Source organism: Crocodylus siamensis, chromosome 2 (genome assembly GCF_052110815.1).
Source record: "Crocodylus siamensis isolate JL-2025a chromosome 2, ASM5211081v1, whole genome shotgun sequence".
NCBI lineage: Eukaryota > Metazoa > Chordata > Crocodylia > Crocodylidae > Crocodylus > Crocodylus siamensis.
In genome coordinates this window covers 120,949,358-120,976,728 of record NC_143396.1, presented here as the reverse complement: position 1 = coordinate 120,976,728, position 27,371 = coordinate 120,949,358, and the positions used below count along the sequence as shown (strand labels likewise).

The following is a 27,371-nucleotide window of genomic DNA, read 5'->3' as shown; positions in this document are numbered from 1 at the left end:
GATGGCCCAGCCAATTGCTGGTGCTACCAGTGTCTGAAGTCCAATACAGGCAGTCCTCAACTTACAATGTTTCGAGTTTCAATGTTTCATACTTACAACATTGTAACCACCAGGTTTCGATTCCCCTCTCTTGGGTGGTTCTAGTTCTATAGGTAGATGGCACCCCGCTCTTGAGATCTCTTTGGTATCGAAGCAGTTCCCTCTCGCCCCAGTCCCCGACCTTGTTCTTTCCTGCCACAACTTGATGTTCTTCAGTGTCAAGGTTGGTTCATGGTACACTCCATGGCCCAGGATCCCTTGGCAGTCACATCACAGGGTTCCACCACCCCTGCACCCCGGCCTCACGCCACCTTTAGTGCATTCTTCTTCCACGGGTCCAGGTCCTCAGCCATAGAGTAATATTCCCCACCTGTCATGGTGCTCATCAGTAAACTTGGCCCACAGTCCCCCTGGCCTCCTCCCTGTTTGACCCTGGATGGGGTCTCCGCACAGGTTCTGGCCTCACCAAGACACCATCAACCCCCTTTCTATAGTGATGCTACCTTAGTTCTCCCTTTCCAACCGGGAACATCCCATACAACAGAGCAGACCTAAAACCCACTACTCAGCCCCTCAGCCTGCTGAGCCTTCTATCTGGACCTCTCCAGTCCTTCTGGGCTTGGCTTGGCCCCAGCTTCCCTGGTGCCTCCTTCGATTCACTGCACCGTGGCTCGGCGGCGATACCCACCTGGCTGCACCCTCTCGGGGCTCTCCAGGGGTTTCTCCCCCTTTGTGAGGCTGAGCCTATGCAGCGTCGCTCCGGCACTCCCCCTGTGGGCCACAGAGTCGTCTATCTTGTGCTCCGTCGTGCCGTCTGTGGCCACGCTTCCCGCTCCTTCCCCGTCCTGAGCAGCCTCCCGCCACGCGGTCTGTCTTTGCCCCTCCGGCGCCTCTTCTACCTCTTCAGCCATCACAATTGCCCCCTCTCTCACCAGCAGAGCCAGTGGGTGCTCTCCCCTGGGGCTATCTGCCCCTCTCGCTGGTGGAGCCGGTAGCCGCTCTTCCGTGGGGCTATCCACCTCCCCCGCAGCCGCAGCTGCCGCTTTTAACTTTGCCAGCTGGCGTCTCTCTATGACGTCACCGGCTGGGCGTATCTGTACAAGAAGGCGGCTGACGCGCCGCGCGGGTCTTTCCGTCAGCGTTGCGTGCTCATTGTCCAGTTCTGCCAGTAAGTCCCATTTACTATTTGGCTCCCCGGGACAAACGTGTATAAATTGACACCCTGTTTCAAGTTTATGATGTCAAGTTTCGACTTTACAACATTTGATCCAATGTGATGCCACACCAGTGAACAAGTTCGCTGCATCGCTCATCTCCCTGGAGAACATCTGTCCAAACTTCCTTGGAAGCTTTCTTTAAGAAAGCAGACAAGACTCCAGAAAAACCTGCAGCCAAGACTCCTGAGAAGACTGCAGCCAGGAACCCTTCAAAAAGTCCAACCAAGAGCCTTTCAAAAAGTCCAGCAAACTCACCTCAAAGAAGTCCTTCCAAATCAATGTGATTGCTATTTACAATATAAATACATTAATGTAGCTATATTACTCATCTATAACTGATTGAGTATAAAATTCTGGGATATTTTTGGTGAAAATAGGGTATCAAGCCTTGGTTCAGAAACCAATCCCCCATTTATAAAATTGTTTCTTATGAGAAAATTGGTTCCAAGTTACAACGTTTTGACTTAAGACATGGTTTTCAGGAACCAAATGTGTCGTAAGTCCGAGGACTACCTGTATAGATAAAAGCTAGCACAAGAAGTAAATTATATGGAAGACTAAATGCCTGTAAGGGAATGGTTAAAGACTCCTCAGACAAAGGTCTCCATTGGTACACTGCTTTCCCTGCAGAGAGAGTTAAAGGACTCTGAAGTGAATTGAAACTTAGAATCGAGATTGGGTGGGGGTTGTCCCCACCAAATTACTGGTTATATGTGGGAACCATGGAACTCCACACTGGACCCTGTTAAATGTGTAATGTCTGAGATGGGTATGGATATACCAGTCCTACTTAATGCTAAGTTGGGGTCTGACACTTAAAATCTATTCCAGTATCTGTCTTTCACCTGCATGCCTTGAGCAACCGAAAGTCCTGCAGCCAAAAACAAAGGGTTAGAGAACTAAATAAAGATGTTCCAAGAATGTTTTATAATGGACTTGCTTATAAAAGTAGGCAACCTACACATCTGGGATATACCAACCCTTCTTATAATGTATGTAAAATACTGGGAGTACAACTGTAATATATAGCATATGGCATAATTGCATACATTTGCAAACTGTGTACTAACTGAAAATTATTTTTCAGTTTGTTTAGCATCCAGAAGTGCCAAGGGTCAAACAAAAGAATGGTATGAATATCTGAATACTAATGTGTTTTAAATTACAAATAAGATGAAGATGTCTTCTGGAATGGAGGAACCACACTGAACTATTTTCATCTATGCAGAAAGAGTAAACAACACTCTGTACCTGATTGGAAAAAAGAAAAAGCTTTAATTTGAATTTGAACTTCTAATCTGTTTTTGGTGTCCAAATTAATATTTTGAAGTCTATTTAGGTTCCAATCTTGCTGTGTTTGCTCAGTTTAGAGAAGTATATGAAATGGTTGGTACAAGAAAAATAAATTCCAGAACATTGATTGTCACTGGGTTTTAAATATCTACCCAGATGAAATGCATTTAAGAAAGGTCTGAAAACATGGAATGGTGAGTATGGTGCAAAAGTAGATGAAGATGGGTGTTTTGTTGTCATCATATTACTATTTATTATGAAAATTTCAATGGATGTAAACACTTGGTCAAAAAAACCCAGAAAACAAACAAAATCTTCCTACTGGAGTTGCTCATGCCATTTTTACTATGGAAAGTAGCTAGCACAATGGGATCAGTAATATTGGCCTATAAGTGATATTCTAATACAGATAATAACTACTAATAATGCAAATTAAAGTAGGGAGATAGGAATGTCCATTGGCAAGTTTCATTATAATTTTGCTTTGGAAAAGCAAACCGGTTGAAATGCAATAGGACTGTCTTTGCAACTGAGACTAATGTGAGACAGTGCTTTTTAGAGGGGGATCTACAGTCCTAGCAGTGTCCCTTGAGGAAGGTAAGCCATACCATGAAGCTCTCAGCTGGGGTCTTTTCAGATAAATTGCAGCTGAGGTTTTCAGAGTCCCCCAGTCTCAGCTGGGAGTTCATGTCTGAGCCCAGGCAATCAGGTACAGCTGAGCCTAATTAGGTTCAGAAATTTAAAGAGGGCTGTGCTAGGGCTTTGTGTGTAAAAGCTAAAACAGTGAGTGCAAGGGTTGATGACAGGAGTATGTTTATGGATGGTTTTTGATAGTTACACCATGTGGTATAATGCAGATGAGACACTAAGGGAAAGGATCCATGTCAAAATAAATGTGTAACCCTCCAGGGATGTTTCCTTTCCCCAACCTCCCTCCCTCTCCCAACTTGTCTTCCAAGCCTTTTGTAATGGATTTCTTCAATTGGTGAAATCTGTGGTTCTGACTATCAACTTATGTATGACAAGCAGAAATGAAGAGATAATTCATTTACCTTACAAAATGCATATGTAAAACAGTACGTTGAACCTGGTAGTATTTTAAATACTGTCAGACTTAAGATGTGTCTCCTACTGACACTAGTGGAAGATTGTGCTCTAGTTTCACTGTCTTCCAGAGCCAGCAATCATTTTAGTTAGTTAATCCCTTGATATTAGAATTGTCTTTAGCTGAATATGTAGTTACAGAAACAGACAACATGTGAAGGTGTTGGCGAAAAATAAAGAGAACAGTGTTGGAATAGATAGTACCAAGGTAGTTTTGAGGCCACTTTGTGGTAAGTGGATACATATATAATGGTCCATTTTTTAACCTTTGATACAGAAACTTGGAGACAAAGGCATATGACCTGGAGGATGAGAATTGGATCAGGGAAGTTCTAGGAATCTGTTCTTTGATATTCTTTAGTCATTACAGAGTTCCCCTCTATACTTATTCAAATATCCAATCAAGGAAATTGAAGACTTTAGGATAGGCTTAGTTTGCTGTAATTAGGGACCTACTTAATCCCAACAAGACAAATATAAAATAAATATAAAACTTCTATAAATATAAAACTTTGTAAAGAAAAAGACCAGAATCCCTATTCTTTTACCCAAGAGGATTTAATAACCCAAAGATAAATATGAGATGTTCTCAGAATCCGCTGTTGACACCAAAAGAATCCTAAAATAAAATCAAGGAACACCCAGAGTAAATCATCTAGGGGGAAAACCCCAACCCACTTCTCTTTGAATATTTGGTACTGGAAGTAAAGTTTTATCCTCTTTGGAGGGAGTTTTGGCATGAAAAAAATGAGTAAAAAAATCAAATTTGTGGTGTGAACTTAAATCGTGAGCTTCTTTTACATTTTACAGCTAATTAAATATATATATATTGTAGATGAATGACTAGGTGTACTTGAAGGCTATGGCTCCTGAGAAAGAATACTAGTTTTCAGCTGTATGTATAATCTGTAAGGTTACTAATTCCTTGATGGGCAGTCACCTGCTACAGTATAACAGACGTGCTCGTGAAATTATGGTTGTCAATGTTAGAATCATACTTTTTTAACTCCCTTCCCATTTCTCCCCCTCTGCCCCCCAGTATGCTCCAATCTCCCAGAACTCATTCTGGGGCGGTGCCTAGGCAGGTCCTATACTGCTCTCCACTGCACCTGCTTAGCAGGCTGGGGATACCACACTGGTTTGCTTTCTGGAAAGCCCATCGCCACCAGCTCCACATGATCAAGGTCTGTACCCTCCACTACCCCAACCTCTCATCCCACCCAGACAGTGGTGGGATGCCCTCTATGAGGGTCCCTGCTGGACAGGCCTGTACTCCACCCTCATCCTATGAACCACTGGGGACCTCAGCTGGTTGCTCCTCCACAGAACCTTCACCACAGGCGTGTATCTGGCACAGTTCATGGGCACCTCTGACACTGCCCCTTCGGTGAGTAGAGGGAATTCCTGGCACATGCCTGTCTTGAGTGTGCCAGGTTGCAGCCCCCTCACTCCTTTTTTAATAACCTCTTGCTGAAGTTCTGGCTGCACTACTCCCTGCATCTTTTTGTCTACACACTCCCCATACTCAACTGCAACAAGTCCCAGGACCTGATCAACTTTCTCCAGGCCCCAGCTAAGCTGGTCATGTATCTAACTATGAAGGAGGCTCTGGCCAGGAGGACCCCATGTGACTGGGGGTGTTTTCCTGTTCCTTATCCAACCATGTCTCTGGGCAGTTTCACTGGGCAGTGTTCACTGGCTCCTTGGACTCATTTGAGGGCCAGTGGGTGCTGGCTGGTGTTCCCTGCTCAGTTTCCTCCTGTGGAGCACATGTTAACCTTTGACTGTCATTACCATTTCTGTTATCCTTTTAAGTTATCCCAAGATATCAGTTGACAGCAGTTGACAGCCTGCAGGATTGGCTGTGGGGGGACCCCCTCCAGCCTTCGGGATCAGCTGTGGGGGACTCCCTCCCAGTCTGGGGAATCCATGAGGGGACTCCCTTCCGGTGGCTGACTGTTCAGTAGGGGGTGGGGGGTGGGCAAGTACCAGATGTCAGCTAGGCCTCTCCTCCTCCCCCCTGCCCCCCCCGGCTCAAATCTCAGAATACAATCCTTGAAATCTGAAGAGTTTGTGAAAGTCACTCTGGAGGAGAATGTTAAAAAATGGATCTCAAGTAAATTTTCTGGTGATGCTGTGAAATAATATGTGTATCTCTTCCCTTCATCTGTGACACAGGCTGCTGGTACTAATTATATATGACTGCTCTTCATTTTTGGATGTAATCAAATCAAAGTTGCAGTCAAGTCACACTTCACAGTTAAGGTTCTGAATATGAAGAAAAACCTGTGTGTGCTGATAGTGTTCATTCACAGAGCTTTATAAAGTATTTTTTATTGCTTCTACTTGTACAACTCATTTTTAAAGGCTGTGGGGTTGTAAAGTATTTTGGTTTTTCTGCAGGTCTTAATTACTCCTATAGAGTATCAAAATTACATTATATAATGGGGCACTTGAGACTTCCTATACTAAAGGAATCTTTGTTTATGCAACAAAGATTCATTCATCAAAAATTTCTGCAAAACATTTTGGAAGACTGTTTGTCTTGTTAACTCATTGCATTCAGTTTTGCTCTTGCATCAAAATCATTGTCTGCAGTAGATTATGCTGCTGATCTCCCTAAACTGCAAGAGTTTTCAGCCAGTGATTCGGCCACTAATCTGTGGAAAACTGGCTACTTGTCTGGTGTTGGCTTCTCCTCCTCCTAAAAACAAATAGTACTTTATCCATTCCTTTCCCAATGTTACTCTTCAGTGCAGGCAGTTGCTTCCATTACTATGGTATATCAGAGGGGCAGGCTTTTGGGTGAACATCTAGAGCACTTATACACATGCTCTGACATGTTTTGATTAGACTGCATCAGAGCAGACTCAGTTTGAGTTTGTGGGAGCATCTGAATCAGAATGCTTCAGCCTGCTGAAGCATCTCATGTATTCAGCGTCCCTGCATTTCAAAATAGCACAGGGGCACTTTAACTAAAGCTTGTCTAACAAGCTTGCTGCCACTTTGAAACATGGGATGCTGAATATACAAGACTCTGCCAGCGTGAATTAGAGCAGCCCCCAAGAGTGTAGGTGTATAGGTGATCCCAGAGTGTCTGCTATTCAGAAAGGGCTGCAACTCTTTCTGCATTCACGTTGAAGGTGGTTTAGGGTTCCAGACCTACGAAGGCTGCATTTTTGGTACAGGAAAGTGCTAGTGTCTAAGTTCAAGGTTGTAGAATAGCTCACCTATTATATTTATTCTTCATGGCTGTGACTTCTATAGAGTCATCTTTTAATACCCAGTTAAATTTCCTGTGACAGGTAACGTATTGGATGCTGCTGACCCTAGATGTTTTTAAAAACTCAAGATTGGTCCAAAATCATTAGTTGTTAACAACAGGTCAAATCATTTTGTTGGGACAGATATCAGTTTGTTTTCTTAAATGCTTCTTAACTTTTGCTGCCAGCACCAATGTGCATGTGAAAATTCCAGTGCAGTTAAAACAAGTTACAGGATTTTTAATCCTTGCTACAGGCGTTCTCTACAGAGGACCAACCTAGATTAGGGCTCAGTTGTCTGTTCTGAAAATAAACTCAGTGCTTTCTCTAGAGAGCTGTCAGTCTAGTGCTAAAAATGGGGAGCATTTTGATAAGGAAGCAGAACTGGATGCCACTTGAATCCTCTCATGGACAGTAATGCCTTTTATCTTAGTAGGTTGGGCTGCATTCAGTTTTACACCTGTAAGAATTTCCCTCTACAGTAATGACACAGCTCTTTTCTCTCATCTCTCCTTTTCCAATTATATTGGGTCACACAGTGCAATCTAATGACTTGGATAAAGATATGCAAGTTTGCATTGGAAAAACTGAGTAAAAGGGTGAGTGGGAATTATCAGAATTTGACTGAGGCTTTCCTGAAAATCTTAAAATCTGTTGCAATTCCTAAAACTGTTTTGTTTTTGTTTTCTTAAGATAAGCACTGCGTTAAAAAAAAATCCTTTCCCCAAGCCCCTGTGTGGTACTAAACAAATAGATTAAGCCTAATGTTCTTGAGTATAACTGTATATGTTCAAGGGCACACTGTCAGCAAGGACAGTGAAATTGTTTTTTAACTCAGTGCTGAATCTGTATGTTGGAACAGTTCACACAAGAGTCTAGTTTGATCACATGATCGAATTCTTCTGAGCCACCCTTTATGTATCATTCACAATGCTGCAGTTACATGACTCCTCTAGTCTAAGGCATTTTTTTGTTTACCATCTTATCTTATTCTAAATCTAGCCTTCCCTCCCCCTTCTGATGCAGAATGCCTGCCAAGACTTTGGTAGTCTGTGACCCTCAGCTGCTGCTGCTTCACTCACAAATGCATGTTTAGTTTCAGTAGTAGGGGATGACTGAGATTTGTGATTTCTTCTTTGTCAGCATGCATATGGGTGAGTGGGTGGGTGGGTGGGTCAGGGAGAAATATTCTGCGTCACAAGTAGGAAAGCTCTTTCTCGTGACAGTGCAAGAGAAATCTAAAACGTGCATTTACTTGCATGGGACATTCACATTCTGGCTGTGGTTCAAAGTGCAGTAACTTTCTCAGAGAACAGATGGCCTATGCGCGGAAGCAAGAAGGCTGTCAGTTTGCTTTGGATATCATACCAGAACTGCCAGATGTATGGCTTTCTTAACACTTTATTTTTAAATGTCAAAATTTAGATCCATATTGCGTTTAGTTTGGTCTCTTGAGTTGTTGCAAGTCTGTTTGAAATTGCGGAGTTGCTCTTTATGAGGACCATTGCTGAACACTTTTTATAGTGGCAAAAACATTGGAATTCTGTAACTCTATCTCTTGTTTGGTTTGTTACTTGCTATCCTTGTGTTCTCTTGTATGCTGTTAATTAAATTATTTGGTAGATAGGTATTTCATTAGATAGATGTTCCCAACAGTTTTTAGTGTGCAAGGAAGTTGTGTTTCATGCCAGAGGAAGGTTGAGGGAACAAGAGAGGTTAGGACTTGATCTTGCTTTCATGGAATAGCAAGAAACTCCCTGTGGACTTTAGTGGGAATCCTTACAAAGGGCCTTCCTGCCTGGATCTCTGATATATTACAGCTGTATCTTTACAAGAGATCAAATACTTGAATTGAGACACACAAACAATATTTCAAAACAGGCTGGGTTTTAGAGGCCAGTCAAATGTGCATGTGCATCTGTTTGTGACAGTTTCCTACCAATGCCAGGACAACCATAGCACTGCCACACAGACCATTACTGCTTGAGTCAGATAGCGCTCACAGCAGTAGTAACCTGTTTTCTCATGAATGGACTAGTTACACTTAATGCACTTCAATAATGCAGAAAGCACATCACAGCCATAACAGAACACATGTTCATGGCACTTAAAGCACTCTAAAATGGCAGATCCCACTCTAAGGGCATTTTTACATATTGTCCAGGGGTGGGAGCACCAACACTATAATTAGAGCAGCTCTGTGAGCTGCTTTAATTAAAGTGCCACTGAATCTTGAGTATCAGCGTCCCCATAAGCTCATTTGATGATCTTTAGTTTTAGTGCTCCCACCACTATTTTTAAGCACAGGGATGCTGATACTCAAGATGCAGGAGGCTGCTGGAGCGTGGTAATTTCCATATTCCAGCAGACTTGATTAATCAAGTCTTCTCTGATGCACAGTAAGTACAGCGTGTCAGAGCAGCCTCCATGCCTGTGTGTAAGTGCCCTAAATTAACCCTGAATGGATGTGTATTAACCTCAAGCGCTTTCTGCTAGAACATTTTATTGAACTTCTCTGCCAGATCCCATCAAGGGATAACTTACAATGTGATTGCTTCTATTCCAAGAAAAGCCTGATAGAGTGCTTTCTGCATGGGGCTTTTTGAATATCTCTACTTAGCCTAAAGGACCACATGGTAAACCTTGCATGTGTGCTACCTTTATACAGCAAAATGGATACTGGCTTACATAGAATAAACCATTTAAAGGGCATGATCTATTGTGCTCAGTGGGTGCCATTATGTTCGGCACTATAGAATCCGTTTCTTTATAGTAAGATTTCTTTATTTTTTTTATAGATCGTATTTTGCTTATGTAGGTTTATACTGCCATTTAAATGAGTTATAAGTACAGGCAAAATTTAGTTGGGCAACTTTGAAAATTTCTCTCAAATAACTTAAAGAAATAAAGGGTTACACATTCCAGGAAGCAAGAGGTTTTTGGTGATATTGTTTGTTGGACTAACAGTGGAACTGGAAGAGGTATTAGATAAGCTTTTGGTCAAAAAGTACCATTTCTCAGGTAACTGTCATCAGTTTATGCATGGCCATAGAATCTTTCTGCATTACCCTTGTAAGTTTGATACCTACCCAGGAGCAGGGAGATAAATGAATTAACAAATTCTCTGCCTTGAGCTGTGATTGCACAGATATTAATGACCAAGTGGTAAACAAGTGTTTAGAAGAAATGACTGTTTTGGCCCTTTTTCATTAATAAACATTTGAAGGAATGGTTTTTTTTTTAGTGTCTGAGCTAGCATTAGAAACATTTAAAAAAAAAAAATAAAGTAAAAAAAAAAGGATAAGACAAATTAGAGTAGCCAGAGTAAGTAGAAAGAGAACAGCAAGTGTAGAAATATTCCAGTCACAGGCACCTCTGCTTAGTTCACTAAAGCAGTTTTGTCTGACAAGCAGTGCTTTACTGACAGGTTTTATGACACTGGAAATTCATGCACAGGAGCCATAGAAAATCTAAAAATACTGCAAAGCTGCAAATTCATCTTTGGCCAGTAGGTGATGGCAGCTTACCAGCAAGGTTATAATAAGTTAGCAGGGCTACAGGAAACTGGTTGAACACATTCCCTACTGTTCTCATTTGAGAAGGGCTTATTGCCAGGGGAAGGAAAAAGCTTGAGGCTTGAGGGGAGAAGGCAAAAATGGGAGAAGCCTTCCCTTAAATTTTGGGGAAAAAGTAGCAGCAAGGACAAGGAAGTAACTGAGAACGGAAAGGTAGAAGGGAAAAATGTAGTGTTAAGATAGACTACATCCAATACAAGAACTGTACAGTGATAAAAACGATATAAAAGCATGGAAGGTAACTTAAGATTTTATATTAGAATGAGAGTCTGAAGCTGGGTCTGTGCAGCTTTATGATATGTGATGGAAAAAGAAGTAAAGGTTTATGGAGTTGGCACAAGCATGGAAATGCATGAACAAGTCCTTTTCCATAGCGTCTCATTTCCATTCTTAGTTGTCACTAAACGCTGTTTTTTTGTTGATAATCTTTGGAGTCCACTACCACTACTTAAAGCTCTCTGTAACGATATCTTTATAAGAAGAGTGTATGCTAAGGCAGCTTTTGTTTTCTTGACAGTTAATCACTGTAGGGCTACTATATTTCCAGGATCAAAACAGAGGTCACCTATGCGGGGGGAGGGGGTGCAGGAGCCGGCGGAGGGAGAGGGGAACAGGGGGAGGGGTATACATATATTGGGGGGGTCAGTGATATGCCTGTGCCCAGCCTCTGCCCCTCACTCCTAAGCCCCTGCCCCCCCAGCCCTGCCAGTGCCCCTCACTCCTGACCTACAGCCCCCTGCTCCCCCCAGCACTACCTTCTCTGTCTGCCCTCTTTGTTGAGTTTAACTATGTGAGAATGAAGTTGCAAATGATCACAAAATGCAATTATCAGCCTACACCAGACCACATTTTTTCAAAACTTTATTTATATTTTTTCCAAAACAATGTTAAAGTGTAGGTGTAATTTCCGGTGAGACTTTCCGGTTGCGGTGTGGTATGCAACTTGACAGAAAAGAGTGTACTCTGGATAGAGCATTTGGTATTTTCATAAAGAAAGACGACCCTTTTTTCGGAGCAGCTGCTGTGGAGAAAAGAGAGCAGTCACTTAATATAGAAAAATAAAGCAAGGGTATCCAAAGGTCATTTAGTCCAATGTCCTTCCTCAAGAAGCAAGCCTCTCCTGTGAACAGGATTTGATTTGGTACAGGGAAACACCTTTGGATTTCTAATCCAGTCTTGTAATCACTCAGCCATTGCACTTAGCCAAAAATGGAGTCTACAAGCAGAGGGAATAAGCCATGTGTGCTATGAAGGTATGTGTTAGGGTGGGGCACTGATAACAAGCTTGACTGGATCCTCTGCTGTACCCAAGCTCTGCAGAGTATTGCATTTGAAGGTCAGGACCTAACTGTCTTTTTCCTGCAGTGTTACATGTGAGATCGTAGGTAGGGCAGAAATGATGGTCTCTGGCTAGGTCAATGAATGTGGATTCAGGAGGTCTAGAGTCACTTCCTGGCTTAGCTACAGACTTTCTGTGCGACCTTGAGTACAACACCTGACGCAGCCAGCGTCACTTCCCCATGCATACCTGTATCAACCCCAGTTTCTTCTGAAATGGGAGGTATTTCTTCTGTCAGGCTAGCGCCTTCAGCCAACGTTTCCACCTGTTCCATGGAAAGAGTAAAAAAAAAAAAAAAAGAGGAAGGACTCTGTTTGATCTGTGCTCCTCAGGATTACAGCGCCACAGAACGAGGGACAGGTAGTGGTGATGGGGCTGTCCTCCCAGCCACGGTGGTGCCATGAATGGGCAGGTGAAGGCCAAGCCCGTGGATGGAAGGAGGGCCCCGTCTGTCCTACCTTCTGAAGTCAAGTGTGGAACAGTCTTTCATACAGAAGCCTCAGCTCAGCCCCTCCCCCGCCTCCTCTGCTTTCCCTCCTCCTCATAACATCTTCACCATTTCTCTGTGCTTCTCCCTCCCTTGTGCAATGTGACTATCTTTCCTGCCTACTCTTGCTGTACTTGCTAGCCCCTCCTGAAAACGCACCGTAGCTCTACCACGGCCTTGGCTGTCCACCCTCTATTCCCTACCAAAGTATTAGTTATTAGACCTGAATGAAATGGTGAAGAGGCTGCAAAATGCAAGGGGTCAGCTGGGGAAGCCAAGAGACCTTTTGCGGCCACTTCCTGGGGTTTTACACGATATTTACCTCACACATATAGAACGAGTCTTCTATAGCCCAGGCTTGACGCACGTCATCATAAAACCCTGTAAACAAAAACACATCCAAAGTCAGCTCACCTGGGACTCATTTCCATTTTTATGACTGATATTTTTAGCTGTTGTTTTAGCATCACTGCAAAGTAGTATCCTGCAAGCATTTGTTCTAATGGGCCTGTCTAGGCTGCATTGTACCCCAGCAGGGAATGCTGCAGTGAGGTGCATCATGCCTGCTTCTGTGCATGCTGCCTTCCCAAACTGATGCAATGTAACAACCCATTGGTGGCGCTGACTGGATCCAGTGAGCTCTAGCTCTTGGGTGAGCCTACTGATGCACGCACACCACCTAACTGGGGAGGGATGGCTTATGCTGCGTTCCTCATTGTGGTGATTCCTGGTGCAGTACTGAAGCACACAGACATGGCCAACACATAGTGCATGCTCTCTTTTTTCTGGAGGAGGTCTGTTTGTGTTTTGATACGTTTTGGTGCTGCCTCTGGGGCATGTTTGTGTAGTGTGTACTGTGTGGAAGCAAGGGCCCCATTGTGCTGTTCTAACAGCAATCCATATGAAAGACCTGCTTCTCCAAAACCCACAGATTAAGTACAACTTTGGATTCATTTTGCAGGCTGTTAGTGGAGTGTCTCTTTCTGGAAGCTTGTGCAGGAAATTGCCAAATAGAATGAAAACCATGTGGCAGGTGTGAAGAGCTTTCTTTTAAAACATGACTTCCTTTGCCACAGAAAGTCTGTTCTGAAGAAATCCCCCACACTGGTAGCATAACTATTCTCTAGACCACTGTATTTTTGAGACAGTCTTTCACCATCCAAATGATCACTGCGATAAAAGGAGTGAAAGAATTAAAGAAATTATAGACAATTATAAAGACATGAAGGGAAATGCGTAAAACCCCCAAAAAGTGAAAATCTCATACATTCACCCTCTCTCTGGGCTTCCAGTGATGATGAACTTTCTCTAACTTTCTCACTAAAAACAAAAGGAAACAGTCATTTGGATTTAGAGGTAAACAAGAGTAAAGGTTCATAACATTTGCATGTCAATAGTATTTTTCATCTTTGTTTCTTGTTCACCACACTGTTGTATGCTGAACACCTTGTCAGTGCTTTAAAAACAATGAAAAATCACTGCCTAACAGATTCTTGACCACATCCAGCTTCTCTGAGGTGAGGGCATTTGTCCTGCTGAAATACTACCTAGCTGGGGATCTAGAGTCTGGAAACCCGCCCGTGATTGCCACTAATCTGTTGGACGGCCTTGGGTAACACACTTCATCTCACAGTTCTCGCTCTGGAATGGACTCTTAGGCCCAGTCCTATGTATTGTTCACATGTGTAACTGCATTGTTTCACCTGCATGCAGTTTGGGATTCTAATTCTTATTGGTGGAATAGGATCGCCCTTTGAATTGGACACTGCACCCTTAGTTTAACATTTGGTGGCTGAAACAGCTACATAACACAGGGGTTGCACCCCTTGGAAAATGCAAGCCCTTAGTCTTCACTTGTCTGAGTACAGAAAAATATTAGAGCAATTCTTCTGTTAAAAAGAACTTTGAAGGACCGCAATAGGCCAGGGTGGTTTTAAACAGTCTGGATTTCTGTTGGAAATCTCTGAGTTAACCTCGTGAATCATGTCTGCACTCCTACAAGTGCTAACATTGCATGGCACCCTGTGTCACCTCACTGTGCTGTGGCACCCAGTTTGAGAATTTTATTTTAGTGGATTCTGCATGTACAGCAGGTGTAGCTGAGAGAGATGCCCATGCCCTCATGCCCCTTGGCTGAACACACCCTCCCATCAGCTGTGGTTTTGTAGATTGATCTGGGGATGGGAAGGAAGCATGTATCATGGTGGCAGAGTAAAATAGCTTTGTATGGGAGCTCAGAGTCACTGGCACAGTCTGGTCCCACTGTGTTGTGACAATGAAAATGTGTGGTTACAAGCAAGCAGAGAGTTGGACAGTGCCCTGCCCACCTTTGTGTTGGACCTAGTTTAACATAGGGACAGCTCTGTCCAGAGACCCCAGATGATCCCACTCCACCACAGCTCCTATTCTTGCTGTACTGCCAGAAAAGTTACCTTAATTGTTCACTGTCCATAGATAAAATGAATGAGCTCCCCACATACAGAGAGGATCCCGTCTGAATGGTCTTTATTGATTGTAGGTCCTTTTCTCCCTCGGACTGTCTTTCAGGATTTTCGTCTACCATCTTCTCTCCCTCCTCATTTTCAGTATCATGGGCTGCCAGTTTTGCAGGGAGGTCCACCTTGGGTTGAAAAGCTTTCATCAGGTTCAGCACAGGCTTCAGTGCCTTCTGAAATGAGGTCTTGCTGAAGGACTGAAACCAAAGAAGAAGCTTTTGAAGAGGACACCTCCTCAGAATCCTTTCTAAACCAGTTTTTCTTACAAATCACTAATGAGAGTGAACTAAACCAAGCCTTTTTAGACTTGCATTAGGATTCATCCTATGAACTTCAGTTGAGCACCCAGAAAAATCAGGACTGTGCAATGACAGGTTTTGTTAAAGGAAAACTGCTTTGGCCATCTGTTCCATTTCAACTTTCTGTTTGAGAGCAGATCAGAAACAAACACTAAGGAGCCACTAGGTGTGTCAACTACTAAGACCAAATACTACTTCTAGGCCCCAGGTCAGGAAGGCATTTAAATGCATTTTTTTAAGCAGGTGCCATTAATTCCAATTGGTCACTAGTTCAGGCTTCAAGTTATGCAAATACTGAGATTCTTTGTCATAGACCCAAACATTGCAAACCATTGAAGCCTGTGAGCATTTCTATTAACTCTGATTGGTTTTCTGTCTTTTCATGGATCAGGGCTCTAGCATGGTTACAAATTAAGTTTTATTTTTTAATCAATCCACGCATGAACATGTCTGTGGCACAAACTGGTTAGTTCCTGCTCACTAAATAGAAACTGTGGTGTTGTGATGAGACCCAACTATTCAGTCCCATGGGTTGCTAAATAAACTGGGTCTGGGTTATCTGTCACTGTTTTCATATCTGGGTTACCTGAACTCATTGCCTGGTTTACACATCATGTCTGATATCCTTATTTTGGGCAGCAGGACTCAGCTGTCAGATCTTGGAACCATTGTCCAAGCCATCCAAAGCTGAGAAACTTGGCTTAACAAAATAATTTCTTACACACTTTCTGTGCTTTACTTTGAAAGAGGATAAGAGTTGCAGCTCTATGGAGATCAAGCTCCTGAAACCATCCTCATCACTCTGGACACCCACACTACAGCCCCACAGTTATCAGTCTTTAGTTTTGACCCAAGCCTTTCCGGGGAGGCAAAGCCCCTCATACTTCTACATGTGGTCTTCTCTTTCTAGTGATCAAATGGCCCTTTTGGCTTGAAGAGAAGCTGCCTTTGAACCAGTCTCTGCCATCAGTAAACAAAGCAGAGAGCTGTAGCTGTCTTGTCCATACGCTTAACCCAAGGGATTCCAGCCTCTTCTTATCCCCAGACAGATTTCTTGGAGAGTAGATTCAAGATTAGTGAATGTACTGACCACTAACCCAAAATCCCAGCTAGCGAGGGTCCTCCACACTGAAGGCCCACTGCAGGCTCTCTGCGAGATGGTCTATCACCTTTATCAGACCATTCAGCATTCATAGTAGATGAGCTTTCAATGCCACATGGTCATCTTAACAAAAGATCCAGTTAGAAGCAAAATGGCATTCACAACACAGGATTGCCTCAGCCTTATCTTTCTACTTACCTCCCCTGGTCTTACAACTGGTTGTCCTGTGCTCCCCAGAGAAAAATGACTGTCTTCACTTCTCTGCACTTCAGATCTTGAACTGTCATCTTCAGAACACTTCTCAGTTTGAGTAGTGGATGGTTTTTGCAGTGTCTCAACAGGTTCTGTTTTTAGGGAAATAACTTGTAAATGATCAGACATTGAGTCTGGAGCAATGGGTATATGTGTGATTGTAGCATAAGGGACTATTTTCAGAGGCAGCTCCTCTGTCTCTGTTGCGGCTTTGTTTGTAGTGGAACCTGGTATTGCCCCTTCAGAACCTGAGGTCTTAAGCTCTGCACTAACAGAGACGTGGGAAAGGACCATGTCGGCAATTCTGCCTGGGTTCATTGCAGTTTGGCTTGGTGTTGCTGGACTGTCACTAAGAGCTTGTAAAAAAGGGCAATCAGAGAGTTCCTCTATTATTACTGTAGCCATGTCTTGAGGAAAAAAATCATTGAAACCTGTTATGTCATTGTAAAGATGTTGCTCAGATCCAGATTTTTGTAACATATTCCTGGAAATAGACAAAACAACTTCATTAACTGCGTCTTCATGCTCCGGAGGTAAATGTTGTTCATTTGTAGCTGCCACAAGGCTGATTTTATGTCTGGACAGGCCTTGTTCCATGGCCTGTTTAAGGTTTTCAACAATTTCATTCACTTTAGATCTTGATAAATGTCTTCTGGACTTGGGGCTTCTGTCATCAGTTGAACTTAGGACTTTTGAAAGAAATCTACTTACTATTTCTTCCACAAATGTCACGGGTACCAGAGGAGTAGGTGAGTTTAAAGTTGGTGTTGGAATTTTCTCTATCATGCCAAAATCAACAGGGAATTTCTCAACAATCCTAACATCTTCTGTTGTTGAAGATGAAGCAGGCAACATCTCCTCCTCTGAACTGCCTTGAAATTCAGGTTTGGCAACTTGTTTTGCTATTGAAGCTGCTATTCTATTAGCTAAAATATCTGTCTTATTTGTTAGGTTTCCGCAAACAAAAATGTCAGAGTCAGAATGGTCTCCAGTGCTTGTGCAAGCCAGATAGGATAGGTCTCCCATAGCTTGGCTGTCTTCAGTGCGTAAAAATTCTCTCTCACTGATATGTTTGTTCATGTTCATTTGGTGTTTTGACAGGAGTACTTGCAAAGCATGCAGTATTTTTTGAGTCGCATTATGCTGTAACAAAATTTTTTCTGTATCGAAATCGCCAATGGGAAAGAGGGAAGAAAATGCTGACATAAGATTTGCTTCCAGTTTTTCTATGATAAGAGGAGCTAGCTTACTAAGATGTGATGATAAAGTGTCTGGGTTATCCAAAGGCTCAGTAACATTTTTCACTGTATTTTCAGCAATATTGTCAACTTCAGCACAGCGCTGAGGTAGTAATTTTTCAGAAAGGGAGTTCTGCAGTGAATGTCCAGAAACCTCTTGGAACACCAAGTCATAAATTGCTTCAGAAATAACCATGCACCCATTTCTTAAACAGCTCTGCATGTTTAATCTAGATTGAAACTGTGTCAGAAGCTTGTTAAAGACCGAATCAGTAACTGTTTGAATCATATCCTCCTCCCTGGAATGCTGATGTTCAGTATGCTGGCTAGAAGTGTTCTCATCTTGCAAGATTTTTGCCATAACTCTACTGATTATCTTCATGTGAATTAAGTCCAATTCTGCAAGATCCATTTTATTTTCTGTGGAGGAAGATGTGCTGGCGGTGGAAGGGAGAATGTTAGATAAAAGCCCACTGATTAGGTCTTCCAGAAATCTGTGGCATACCCCCAGAGTAGATGATATGGGACTCTGGCCTCTGGTGTTACTTTTGGTAGGATCTTCTAAAAGCTTTACATCGATTTCTCCAGGTTCTGGAGGGTTATATGGAACTGAAGAAGGTGCTTTTGCTTTTTTCTGTTGGTAACCAGTAATTTTTCTTCTTATCAAACCACCTAAGCTCTCTGCTGGCACACTGTTGTTGCTTTGCATGTCAGTGTAAACTGAGACTTTAGAAGCTCTTTCTTGCATAAGGTCAGATAAACTGGAATGAATAATTTTGGCTGTCAGTATGTCTATGTCAGGGGAGAGACCCTGGTCTTCAGAAGGCTGCCGGTTTGTGGCCTGACATATGGAAAACTTATTTAGTACTGAATCGACTAAAGCTGTGCTGATACATGAGGAATTGCTTCTAGGGATTGCAGTGTTTTGAGTATGTGGGTTTTGTAATGGGGATGTTTTGCTTATTAATTCATCATATGTTTCTTTAAAAAAAGCATCGGCATAAATACTGGTTGGTGACTGTGATGTTTGAGGCTCAACTGTGCAGGTTGTCAGGGGATTGCTGCAAGCTCCCTGCATTGCTTCTTCCTCTTTGGGAAATATCTTTCTGAGTGATGGAAAAAAAGGCTTTCTCGCAAGGTGTCTTCTTGTTGGAAACTGGCAAGGGGCCTGCTGAGAAAACAGCGGGGTTATCCTTCTACTCCTTCTCCTCACACATCCCAATGATCTGCTGGGTGTTCTGTTTCTGTCTGAGAAGATGAAGTTTGTGGCATTGATGTTCTCATCTCCCCTGTCTCTCTCAGCAATTTTTCTCCCTTCATATTGAATTATTGCTGGATATATTATGTTTATGACTTCAGACACAAACCATGTCATTATATTTGTAATTTCGTCCGTCATTTCTTTGGTCTTGTTTTTCTGTAGCAGGAACAAATGAGAAGGGACAATAAATGTGTTAATTAATTCCTCCATTCTCCCTTCTGTACATGTCAACAGCTGTCTAATGGGTGTTAGCATAAACATAACAGCCCCCCATGAAAAATGACATGTATCACCAGAGCCTTTTGGATAGGGTGGGATATAAAACTTACAAAATAAATTATAGGAAATAAAGAAACAGCCAGTTTGGGAAAGATCAGTGAAGGACAAACTAGGATACGGGTTGCTTCTCCTTGAGTTTGTTTCTGAAGGGCCAAAGTGCAGTCTGAAGACCATGGAAGAAAATTCTGACCATCTTGAAGCCCAAGAGGGGGTTGTTACTGATTTTAGCAGGGCCAGGATTCTCCCACATGAGCGTAGAGATGACCTATTTTTGCCAGTTTACCCTATTACAAGTGTCAGGGGCTAGAAGTTGGATATATGTTTGGACACATTCTGTGCAAAGGACCCTGTGTCCAGAGACTCTGCCACATTGGGACTGTCTCTAGCCTCTTCCTCCTCCCCTCTATCCCCCATCCCTGAGAAAGCACTTATCAACTAGCTCACTTCTCCTTATGGAAAAGAATCAATTAATTTGCTGACATTTTCTTCGTATTGCACTAAAACTCAGAAGTTGTGTCCTCCCTGCGCAGTGCTGCTCCCTAGTCTTTCCCTGGCTGCAGTGCCTTCTATAGTTTTGTCACTCCATTGTTTCCCTTGTTGTTAAGAAATGAGTATCTGTCACACAACCAATCACAATACAGTACTTCTTCTAATATTATATTCTGCTCACTTGTTTCCAAAAAGAATGTGTAAGATTGTGTAGAACAATGCCACAGTGACAACAATACATGTCATGGCAGGGTGCACTTTATCTTTCATTTTGGACATCATCAGTTTCCACTTTTGACATCTCCCCATGCCCTGACTTCTTACCCAAGAGGATGATCTTTTCTTGTTTGTGCCTTTTTAGCAATTGGCACAAATCTAGGCTGCTGATTACCTGACATGAAAACAATATATTTCTAGGATAGTCCTAAATGTTGAGTGTAAACTGCTTGCAAGTCTAGGATCTGTGTCCCAGACTCTGTTATAAAAAAATACTCAGGGTGAATAAGGGTAAAAAGCTTGGCCCTAGTGAATTAAATGGGTGTTTTGACATTGACTTTGGTGTAGCCACAGTTTTGCCTGAGGTACGTAACCATTTTAATGGAAAGACGGTGAAAAGACAGCTACAACAGTGGAGACAGTCCCTGGAGATCAGGATTATAGAATTTTGCTCATCAGATTGAAAAATGGACAGGGTCCAGTTTCCTTCTGTGTTGTACCCTGATCCTGCAAACATTGATGGAACTGGCTAAGAAATAATCATGGGAGAAGTCCTATTGAGCTCCCTGGGATCACAGACATTCTTGAAATAAAGCATGTGCATATTGTTAGATTGGGGCTGTAGTCATCAACTTCTTTATGAAATTCTAAATAGAATTGCCAGCAAAACCATTGGTTACTATTGACTCTAGTCATTTACTGATTACCTCATTAAGGTATATATAATATATATATATATAAAAATTGTACTGTGGCTTTGTTTCTAACCTTCATTGCTTTACAAAGCATATGTTGTTTCTTTTTGCTCTGTCGCTTTCGTTGTCCGTCCATCCGATGTTTGTCGTCTAAGAAGCTAGTAAGTTTTTTGTATTCCGTGTAAAACCTGGCAAAATCTCCTGAGAAACATGTAAATGGTTGGTTAATATCACTTCTGGTGCAATCAATTTCTGCTCCACCTCCTTCTTTACCTGGGTTTCTTTTTGCTAAAACGATGTTAACATTTTTTAACAAATTCCAAGTAGTTGCTAATACCATTCGTGAGCTATAGCTTGGAGGTTTGCAAACTTTCAGTGGAGTGTTTTGTTGATGAATTAATGCAGGCTATATCCTGTCTTTTTGAAGGCACAATGAGAGTGGAAGGATGCACCTTTCCTTTATGAGCCAGGAAGGGACCATGCTCAATTTCTCTTTTCTGTGAGATGTTTGTGCGGGGCACAAGCCAGGCTGCGGCTATAGCCCCAGTGGGTTCTATCCCCTGATGTTAAATAGCGAGAGGGAGAGGCGAAAAAAGATATTTTCTTTTATTTAGTCCCTTTCTTACATGCGCTCCACTGATGCAGATGTGGCTGCGCAGGCAGTTACACTTAGTTTAGTCCGAGTCCTAATAAGGGATGGATATAACGAAAACAAAAAGAATCGGGGATCCGCTTATTTACACACCACCCGGTGTTGAATGTGGCTGCGTGTCCCGTCCTGGCTTGGGAGAGGGATGAACAAACGACAGACAATCGAGGGATCCAAAACGATTAAAACAAATTGATCCATCCTGGTTTGGGTGAGGGACGAAAAATCGAATCTCAAGTTGGGTGAGGGCAAAAACAATAAATTGGTGGATCGTCCGAGATTAAATTGAACCGGTCTCGAAACCTGCTCCTTCGGAAATTGGAGAAGCTGTGGGAAGCTGGCCAGGCCTACCCACCGAGCAGTGGAAGCTCCAGCTTCTGGTCTAGCTAGTTGAGCGAGCGATGGATGCTCTGGTGTCTGTGCGCTGCTCTGCTCTCCCCGGTCTGCTGGGTGGAAAATTCCGCCCCAGTCTTTATAGGCCAGATGACAAACCCCCTTTTTAAGCCTCCAATTGGTCTAAGATGTTTGCAGGGTTTTTTTTTTTCACAGGGGACGGGGCTTCCCCAGCACATGGCCAGGGGCCATGCAGACGGGGTTTCCCAGCACATGGCCAGGGGCCATGCAGAGCTTTCCCAGATTGCGAGGAGAGTGCTTGGCGGCACCTGTTGCTGGGCAAAGCTGGCAGAGCCCAGCCAGAGCGTGACAATGTTCTAAGTCACCTTCTCCATACATTTTATAGTAAGGTGCTTGGATGTTTAGCAAGGAGCCAAGAATGAGGAAAAATGGAACTGGGATAAGGTCAAGTTGGAGGGGACCCAAAAAGAGTTCAGGCTTGTTGGGGAGAGAGAATGGGCTCATGGCTCTGCGTCACTAGAGTGCACCCCTGTCCAGATCCTGGGATAGACCTGAATATCCATGGGTCTACCCCACTCTTCTGTTGCCAGCAAATTTCTGTGAGCCTTACTTGTAAAGTGTGCCCCTTCTCTCTCCCCAACATCCCTGAACTCTTTTTGGGTCCCCTCCAACTCCCTCTCCCCCTCCTTTTCTCTCTCCCTGTCCCTGTTCCCTCCCCACCTCCCTCCTTCCTTCCCTCCCTCTCTCCCTTTCCCTTCCTCCCTCCCTTCATGTCCCTGTCCCTCCCTCTCTCCCTCCCTTTCCCTCTCTCTCTCCCTGTCCCTGTTCCTCCCTCCCTCCCTCTCTCCCTTTCTTTCCCTGTCCCTGTCCCTCCCTCTCCTCTAGACTGGTGGACAAAGAGATAGACAACCCATTGTTGCTGTCAGTTCCCCCAGTCAACTTAGATGGCAGAACCCACTCCTAATTTCTATCAAGTGCCACTTATTGCCCCCTTTTCTCCTTGCCATGTACAGATGCTTGGCCCTTATTTGCTGCTTTCCCTTTTTCTTGCTGAATGCAGAGGGGCTTAGAGACAAAGATTTTTCTTTCTTGAATGTGGAGTCATGGTTCTTTGGCCAGATGATGAACTATTTTCCTAGGATTCTCCATTTCTGTTTGTATTTTTTGTAATGTTTTCCTCCTATCAGTTGTGTTTTGCATTATCTTCAACTTGGGGGGATTAGATGATTAGAAACACTGATTATGTGATGTGATGTCATGGCCGTATAATTATAGGCATAAGCTCTCCTTTGTGACAGCATGGAATGTAATTGGATCACAATCACCTTGCGCTAAGCAACCACCTGGCCATTGTGTCCTAGCATCAGATGCTCTGCCCCATGATTGGCTATGTCTGTCTCATTTGAATAAAAGCCATATTCTTCCTCCCAGTAGGGTTGGAGTATTGTTGTAGCCATGAAGGTCTGGGCAATATGCTAGAATCAAGGTGATTTTAGGGATATCTTTTCTTGGACCAAGCATATAGGTGGGAAAGAATTCCCCACTTCAATTTCTATTTTTCTGTCATGTTTTTCTCCCAGTCACACTCTTTTTACTTAGTTAGAGAAGTTTCTGGGCACCAGGTGCACTTCTCCTGTGCCTTTGTCTAACATCACTCCCAAATTTTATGCCTGGTCCAATAAAAGACACCTCCAAAAGTCCCCCCACCCTTGCTTCTCACTTGCACTGCCTTTGTCAGGCACAGAGACACAGAGTCTCTAGCCTCATGCTTCCTCAAACCCCTCCTCCTCCTGCCCTACCTTTCTCCTTCCTGACCCAGAGTCTCTGCCACCCACCTGAGCCCTCCCTGGAAGGAACCTGAGGTAAATCCCAGTACTTTGCTCCCTCCCCCAAGATCCCTTCAGGCACAGCTCAGCTGCTCTGGAGAAACAGGTGTAGGAATAGGGAAATGGCAGGAGGAGAAGGGAAGGGAGGACTAGAGGAGCGAGGAAAGGCCCGTGTGGAAGTCAGAGGAGTGGTGGGGGGAATTCATGTTGTTCTGTGCTTGATCCCCAGTGGCTGAGACTTGGAGCAGACCCTTTGTTTGCAGTGCAGCAGCACCAAAGTCAAGAGTGACTGACAGCTGGAGAGACAGACAGAGCTGGAGGGAAATATGGGGATCAAAGCTCCCTGCCCATCAAAAGGGTACAACACAGGTATTTTGTCCTGAGCCCAAACATTCCTGGGGTTCTGAACTGGCTGAGATTTGACAGAGCTCATAACTGGCTTTTACACCAAAGTTACTTGCTAGAGCCCTGTGACCTGGGCCTAAATTACAGATTGTGACTGAGAAGGCCCATAACCCTGAACTCATTAAACATGAGGAAGTATTGGGGACCAGGCAGAGAGAGGAGCCCAACTACACCACTTGGCCCAAACCTGAGAGTTTCTGGGGGTCACACCTGTGGGGCGGGAGGGATGAACAGATAAGAGAGGTGGTCCTGGGACCAGAGATAGGAATCAGATTCTCCCTTACCTGTGGGAGCTTCAGCCAGAGACCTGCTACCATGAAGGTCTGTTCAGGTCTGAGTCTCTGGCCTGGGGTTCTGGAATTTATCCTGCAGGCTAATGTCAGCCCTCTATGAGGTCACTGTCTCTCTGGCCAATGCCTGATATCCTACCAATGCACCTCTATGACTTCACTGTCTGCCCCACCCTCCCCACCCAGCCGGGCTCATCCCCTACCCATAGCTACCCCTTCACCATATAGTCTAGCAAATCCTGTGTCCCATCCCTGACAGTGCCTAGTGCTCAGTGCCAAAGGCTAGAGAGAACAGTACAAGAGAACCCCATCCTGGACAATGGGGGGACTAGTCTGGCCAGAGAGGAGATAGCTTTGCCAAAGTCCATGTAATGAGTACGATCTGCCCAGCAGTGCGAGTGACAAAAACCAAAGGTGTTTATACACATGCTCTGGGAGCGTGGGAGGGCGGTGCTTTAGTTAGAGTGGCTCCGAGAGCCAACATGTGCCTCAATACCCCCATGCTAAAAAATGGTGGTGAGGGGACTTTAACTACAGCTCATTGAAAGCTTTAGTTAAAGCACCCCCAACACCATTTTTAAGCACAGGGACACTGATAAATGTGACACTGGAGTCTGCTGGAGTAATTATCATGCTCCAGCAGACTTAAGTCTTCTCCCACACTCTGTAATTACAGTGTGTTGGAGCAGCCTTGACTGGAGTCAGGAGTGGTCTGGCCAAGTTCGCCGATGACACCAAACTTTGGGGCAAAGCATCCACGCCAGAAGATAGGCGGGTGATCCAGGCTGACCTGGACAAGCTCAGCAAATGGGCAGACGAGAACCTCATGGTGTTTAACACCGATAAATGCAAGGTTCTCCACCTTGGGAGGAAAAACCTGCAGCACCCTTATAGGCTCGGCAGTGCTACGTTGGTTAGCACTACAGAAGAAAGAGACTTGGGGGTCATCATTGACCACCAGATGAACATGAGCCTGCAATGCGATGCTGCGGCTAGTAAAGCGACCAAAATGCTGGCGTGCATCCATAGATGCTTCTCGAGCAAATCCCGGGACCTTGTACTCGGCCTTGGTGAGGCCGCAGCTGGAGTACTGCGTCCAGTTTTGGGCTCCACAGTTCAAAAAGGATGTGGAGAAGCTTGAGAGAGTCCAGAGGAGAGCCACGCGCATGATCAGAGGTCAGGAAAACAGATCTTACGATGATAGGCTGAGAGCCATGGGACTCTTTAGCCTGGAAAAGCGCAGGCTCAGGGGTGATCTGATGGCCACCTATAAGTTTATCAGGGGTGACCACCAGGATCTGGGGGAACATCTGTTCACCAGAGCGCCCCAAGGGATGACGAGGTCGAACGGTCACAAACTCCTGCAAGACCGTTTCAGGCTGGACATAAGGAAGAATTTCTTTACTGTCCGAGCCCCCAAGGTCTGGAACAGTCTGTCAGCGGAGGTGGTTCAAGCACCTACATTGAACACCTTCAAGAGTAAATTGGATGCTTATCTTGCTGGGATCCTATGACCCCAGCTGACTTCCTGCCCTTTGGGCAGGGGGCTGGACTCGATGATCTCCTGAGGTCCCTTCCAGCCCTAATTTCTATGAAATCTATGAAATATGTTAGGGGTTTTCAACAAAGGGTACACGTAGCCCCGGGGGTACTTGGGATGGCCTCAGGGGGTATTCAGCAGTGAGCGCCGCCACCACCATGCTGCCGGCACTTCTGTTGCTGATATGCCACCCCCCCCGATCATTGATCAGCTGCTGGGGTCCCCCCACCGCTCATTGACTGGCTGCTGGGGGACCCCACCCCCAGTTGCTGATCGGCCACTGGGAGACCTCCCACCTGCTGGGGGACTCCTGCCTTCTCAACCAGTTGCCAGGGGTACACTGATCCAAAAAGGTTGAAAACCTCTGCTGTATGTCTATAGTGCTCCAAGTAACCAAGTGACAAAACCATGTGGCAGTTAGGCATCAGTTAGGGGTACAGCCTCTGAACTACCTAGACCTTAAATGCTGGAGGCTGTAAGAAAGAGAAGAACAGTGAAAAAAACCCTGGTCATACTCTGTTCACTCTCCCTTTCAGCAGCCACTCCCTGAGTGTGTCTATATGAGGTGCTATGTCACCGTAGCAATGAGCTATGGCAACATAGTTGTCACTATGGCAATGTAGCGTGGGCAGGCACTAACTGTGATGCTACTGTGCAGTAATTTGTTGGTGGCCCCATTTTTGTGGTCAAAAAGAGTTTGCTGAGCAACAGCTATTTCAGATTTTCTGCTAAGTGACATTGAGAAAACCAAGGATTTTGAACTTGTAACCACTGTATTTACTCAAATCCAAGATTTGGTACCCCACCCCCCCAATTCAACATGGGGGGGAAAGCCCCTCATCCTGAATTTGAGTACAAGTTGAAGAGACAGACAGTTGCTGCAGCTCCAGTTCTGGCCCAAACCCCAACTCCAACCCTGGCTTAAGGTTGGAGCCACAGCTTCTGCCCCCACACTGAAACCTGCCCCTGAGTATTGGGGATCATTTTATATTCAAAGTTGTTTTGGATTTGGGTAAATACGGTAATCTTGGTCTATCAGCTTTAAATATTAAACATGAGAACTAAAATGTGCATTGGAAAGAAATACCTAAGTCAAATGGCTGCTGGCTGTCCACTGCCACAAAAAAGATGGGGACACACTGTCGTCATGATCTGACATCAGCTCTAAATACTAAATACTTTATTATTTGTTGTTTTGGGGAGGACCCTTAAGCAAAATCTAAAATGGTCAGTGTGGAATGTCTCTGTACCTGTGCAAGAATATTGTGTTCTTACTCTTTTTCTGTGAAGAATATCCAGGGCTACTGAATTCATAGCAAAACTCCCACTGACTTGTGTAGAATCAAGTTTTCACTTTTGTCTCTGAAAAATCTGTGCTTACATTTTTTTAAAGTTATTTCTAGCACTACAGTGTTGGAAGTGCAGTTTGATTAGAAAGGCAGCAGGATTCTACTCCATCAATTTATTAGCAGCCTTTTAAAAGAAATTTTAATTAGCAAATGCTTATTGGTGATGGTTATACAGAAATGAAGAGGTCCCAGGGTTAGTTTACATTGCAGTGCTCAAAACAGCTGAAGTTGTAAACAGAATAAATGGAGCGGTTCTGAACATTTAAACAATATCATAAATTTCTATTTTATTTGACTATCCTTTCTGATCGTTTG

General features: G+C 43.9%; 2 protein-coding genes across 2 annotated transcripts; both read right to left on the bottom strand.

Moving 5' to 3' along the window:
- Positions 1-695: 695 nt before the first annotated feature.
- LOC149870682 (uncharacterized) lies at positions 696-17,320 on the bottom strand. Its single transcript, XM_090034524.1, has 7 exons — positions 17,032-17,320; positions 16,412-16,872; positions 14,750-15,027; positions 13,585-13,637; positions 12,640-12,698; positions 12,020-12,095; positions 696-1,261 (listed from the first exon to the last, which is right to left on the bottom strand). Exons 1-7 carry the CDS (start codon positions 17,318-17,320, stop codon positions 696-698), a joined length of 1,782 nt encoding a protein of 593 aa, XP_089890650.1.
- Positions 17,321-17,412: 92 nt separating this feature from the next.
- LOC149870681 (fibrous sheath-interacting protein 2-like) lies at positions 17,413-20,779 on the bottom strand. Its single transcript, XM_090036675.1, is given in 3 exon segments — positions 17,413-17,523; positions 17,525-19,120; positions 20,717-20,779. Coding segments are annotated over 3 exon segments (1,770 nt in total).
- Between the last annotated feature and the right edge of the window lie 6,592 nt (positions 20,780-27,371).

Excerpts from the sequence above, each read along its gene's own strand:
- LOC149870682 (XM_090034524.1), bottom strand. The coding sequence starts at position 17,320 with ATGTTGCCTGCTTCATCTTCAACAACAGAAGATGTTAGGATTGTTGAG. Across the intron at positions 16,873-17,031 it reads CCTGTCCAGACATAAAATCA|ACATGGCTACAGTAATAATA; the intron begins GCCTTGTGGCAG and ends TTTTTCCTCAAG. Across the intron at positions 1,262-12,019 it reads AGAAACTGGGGTTGATACAG|GGTGTCAATTTATACACGTT; the intron begins GTATGCATGGGG and ends AACTTGAAACAG.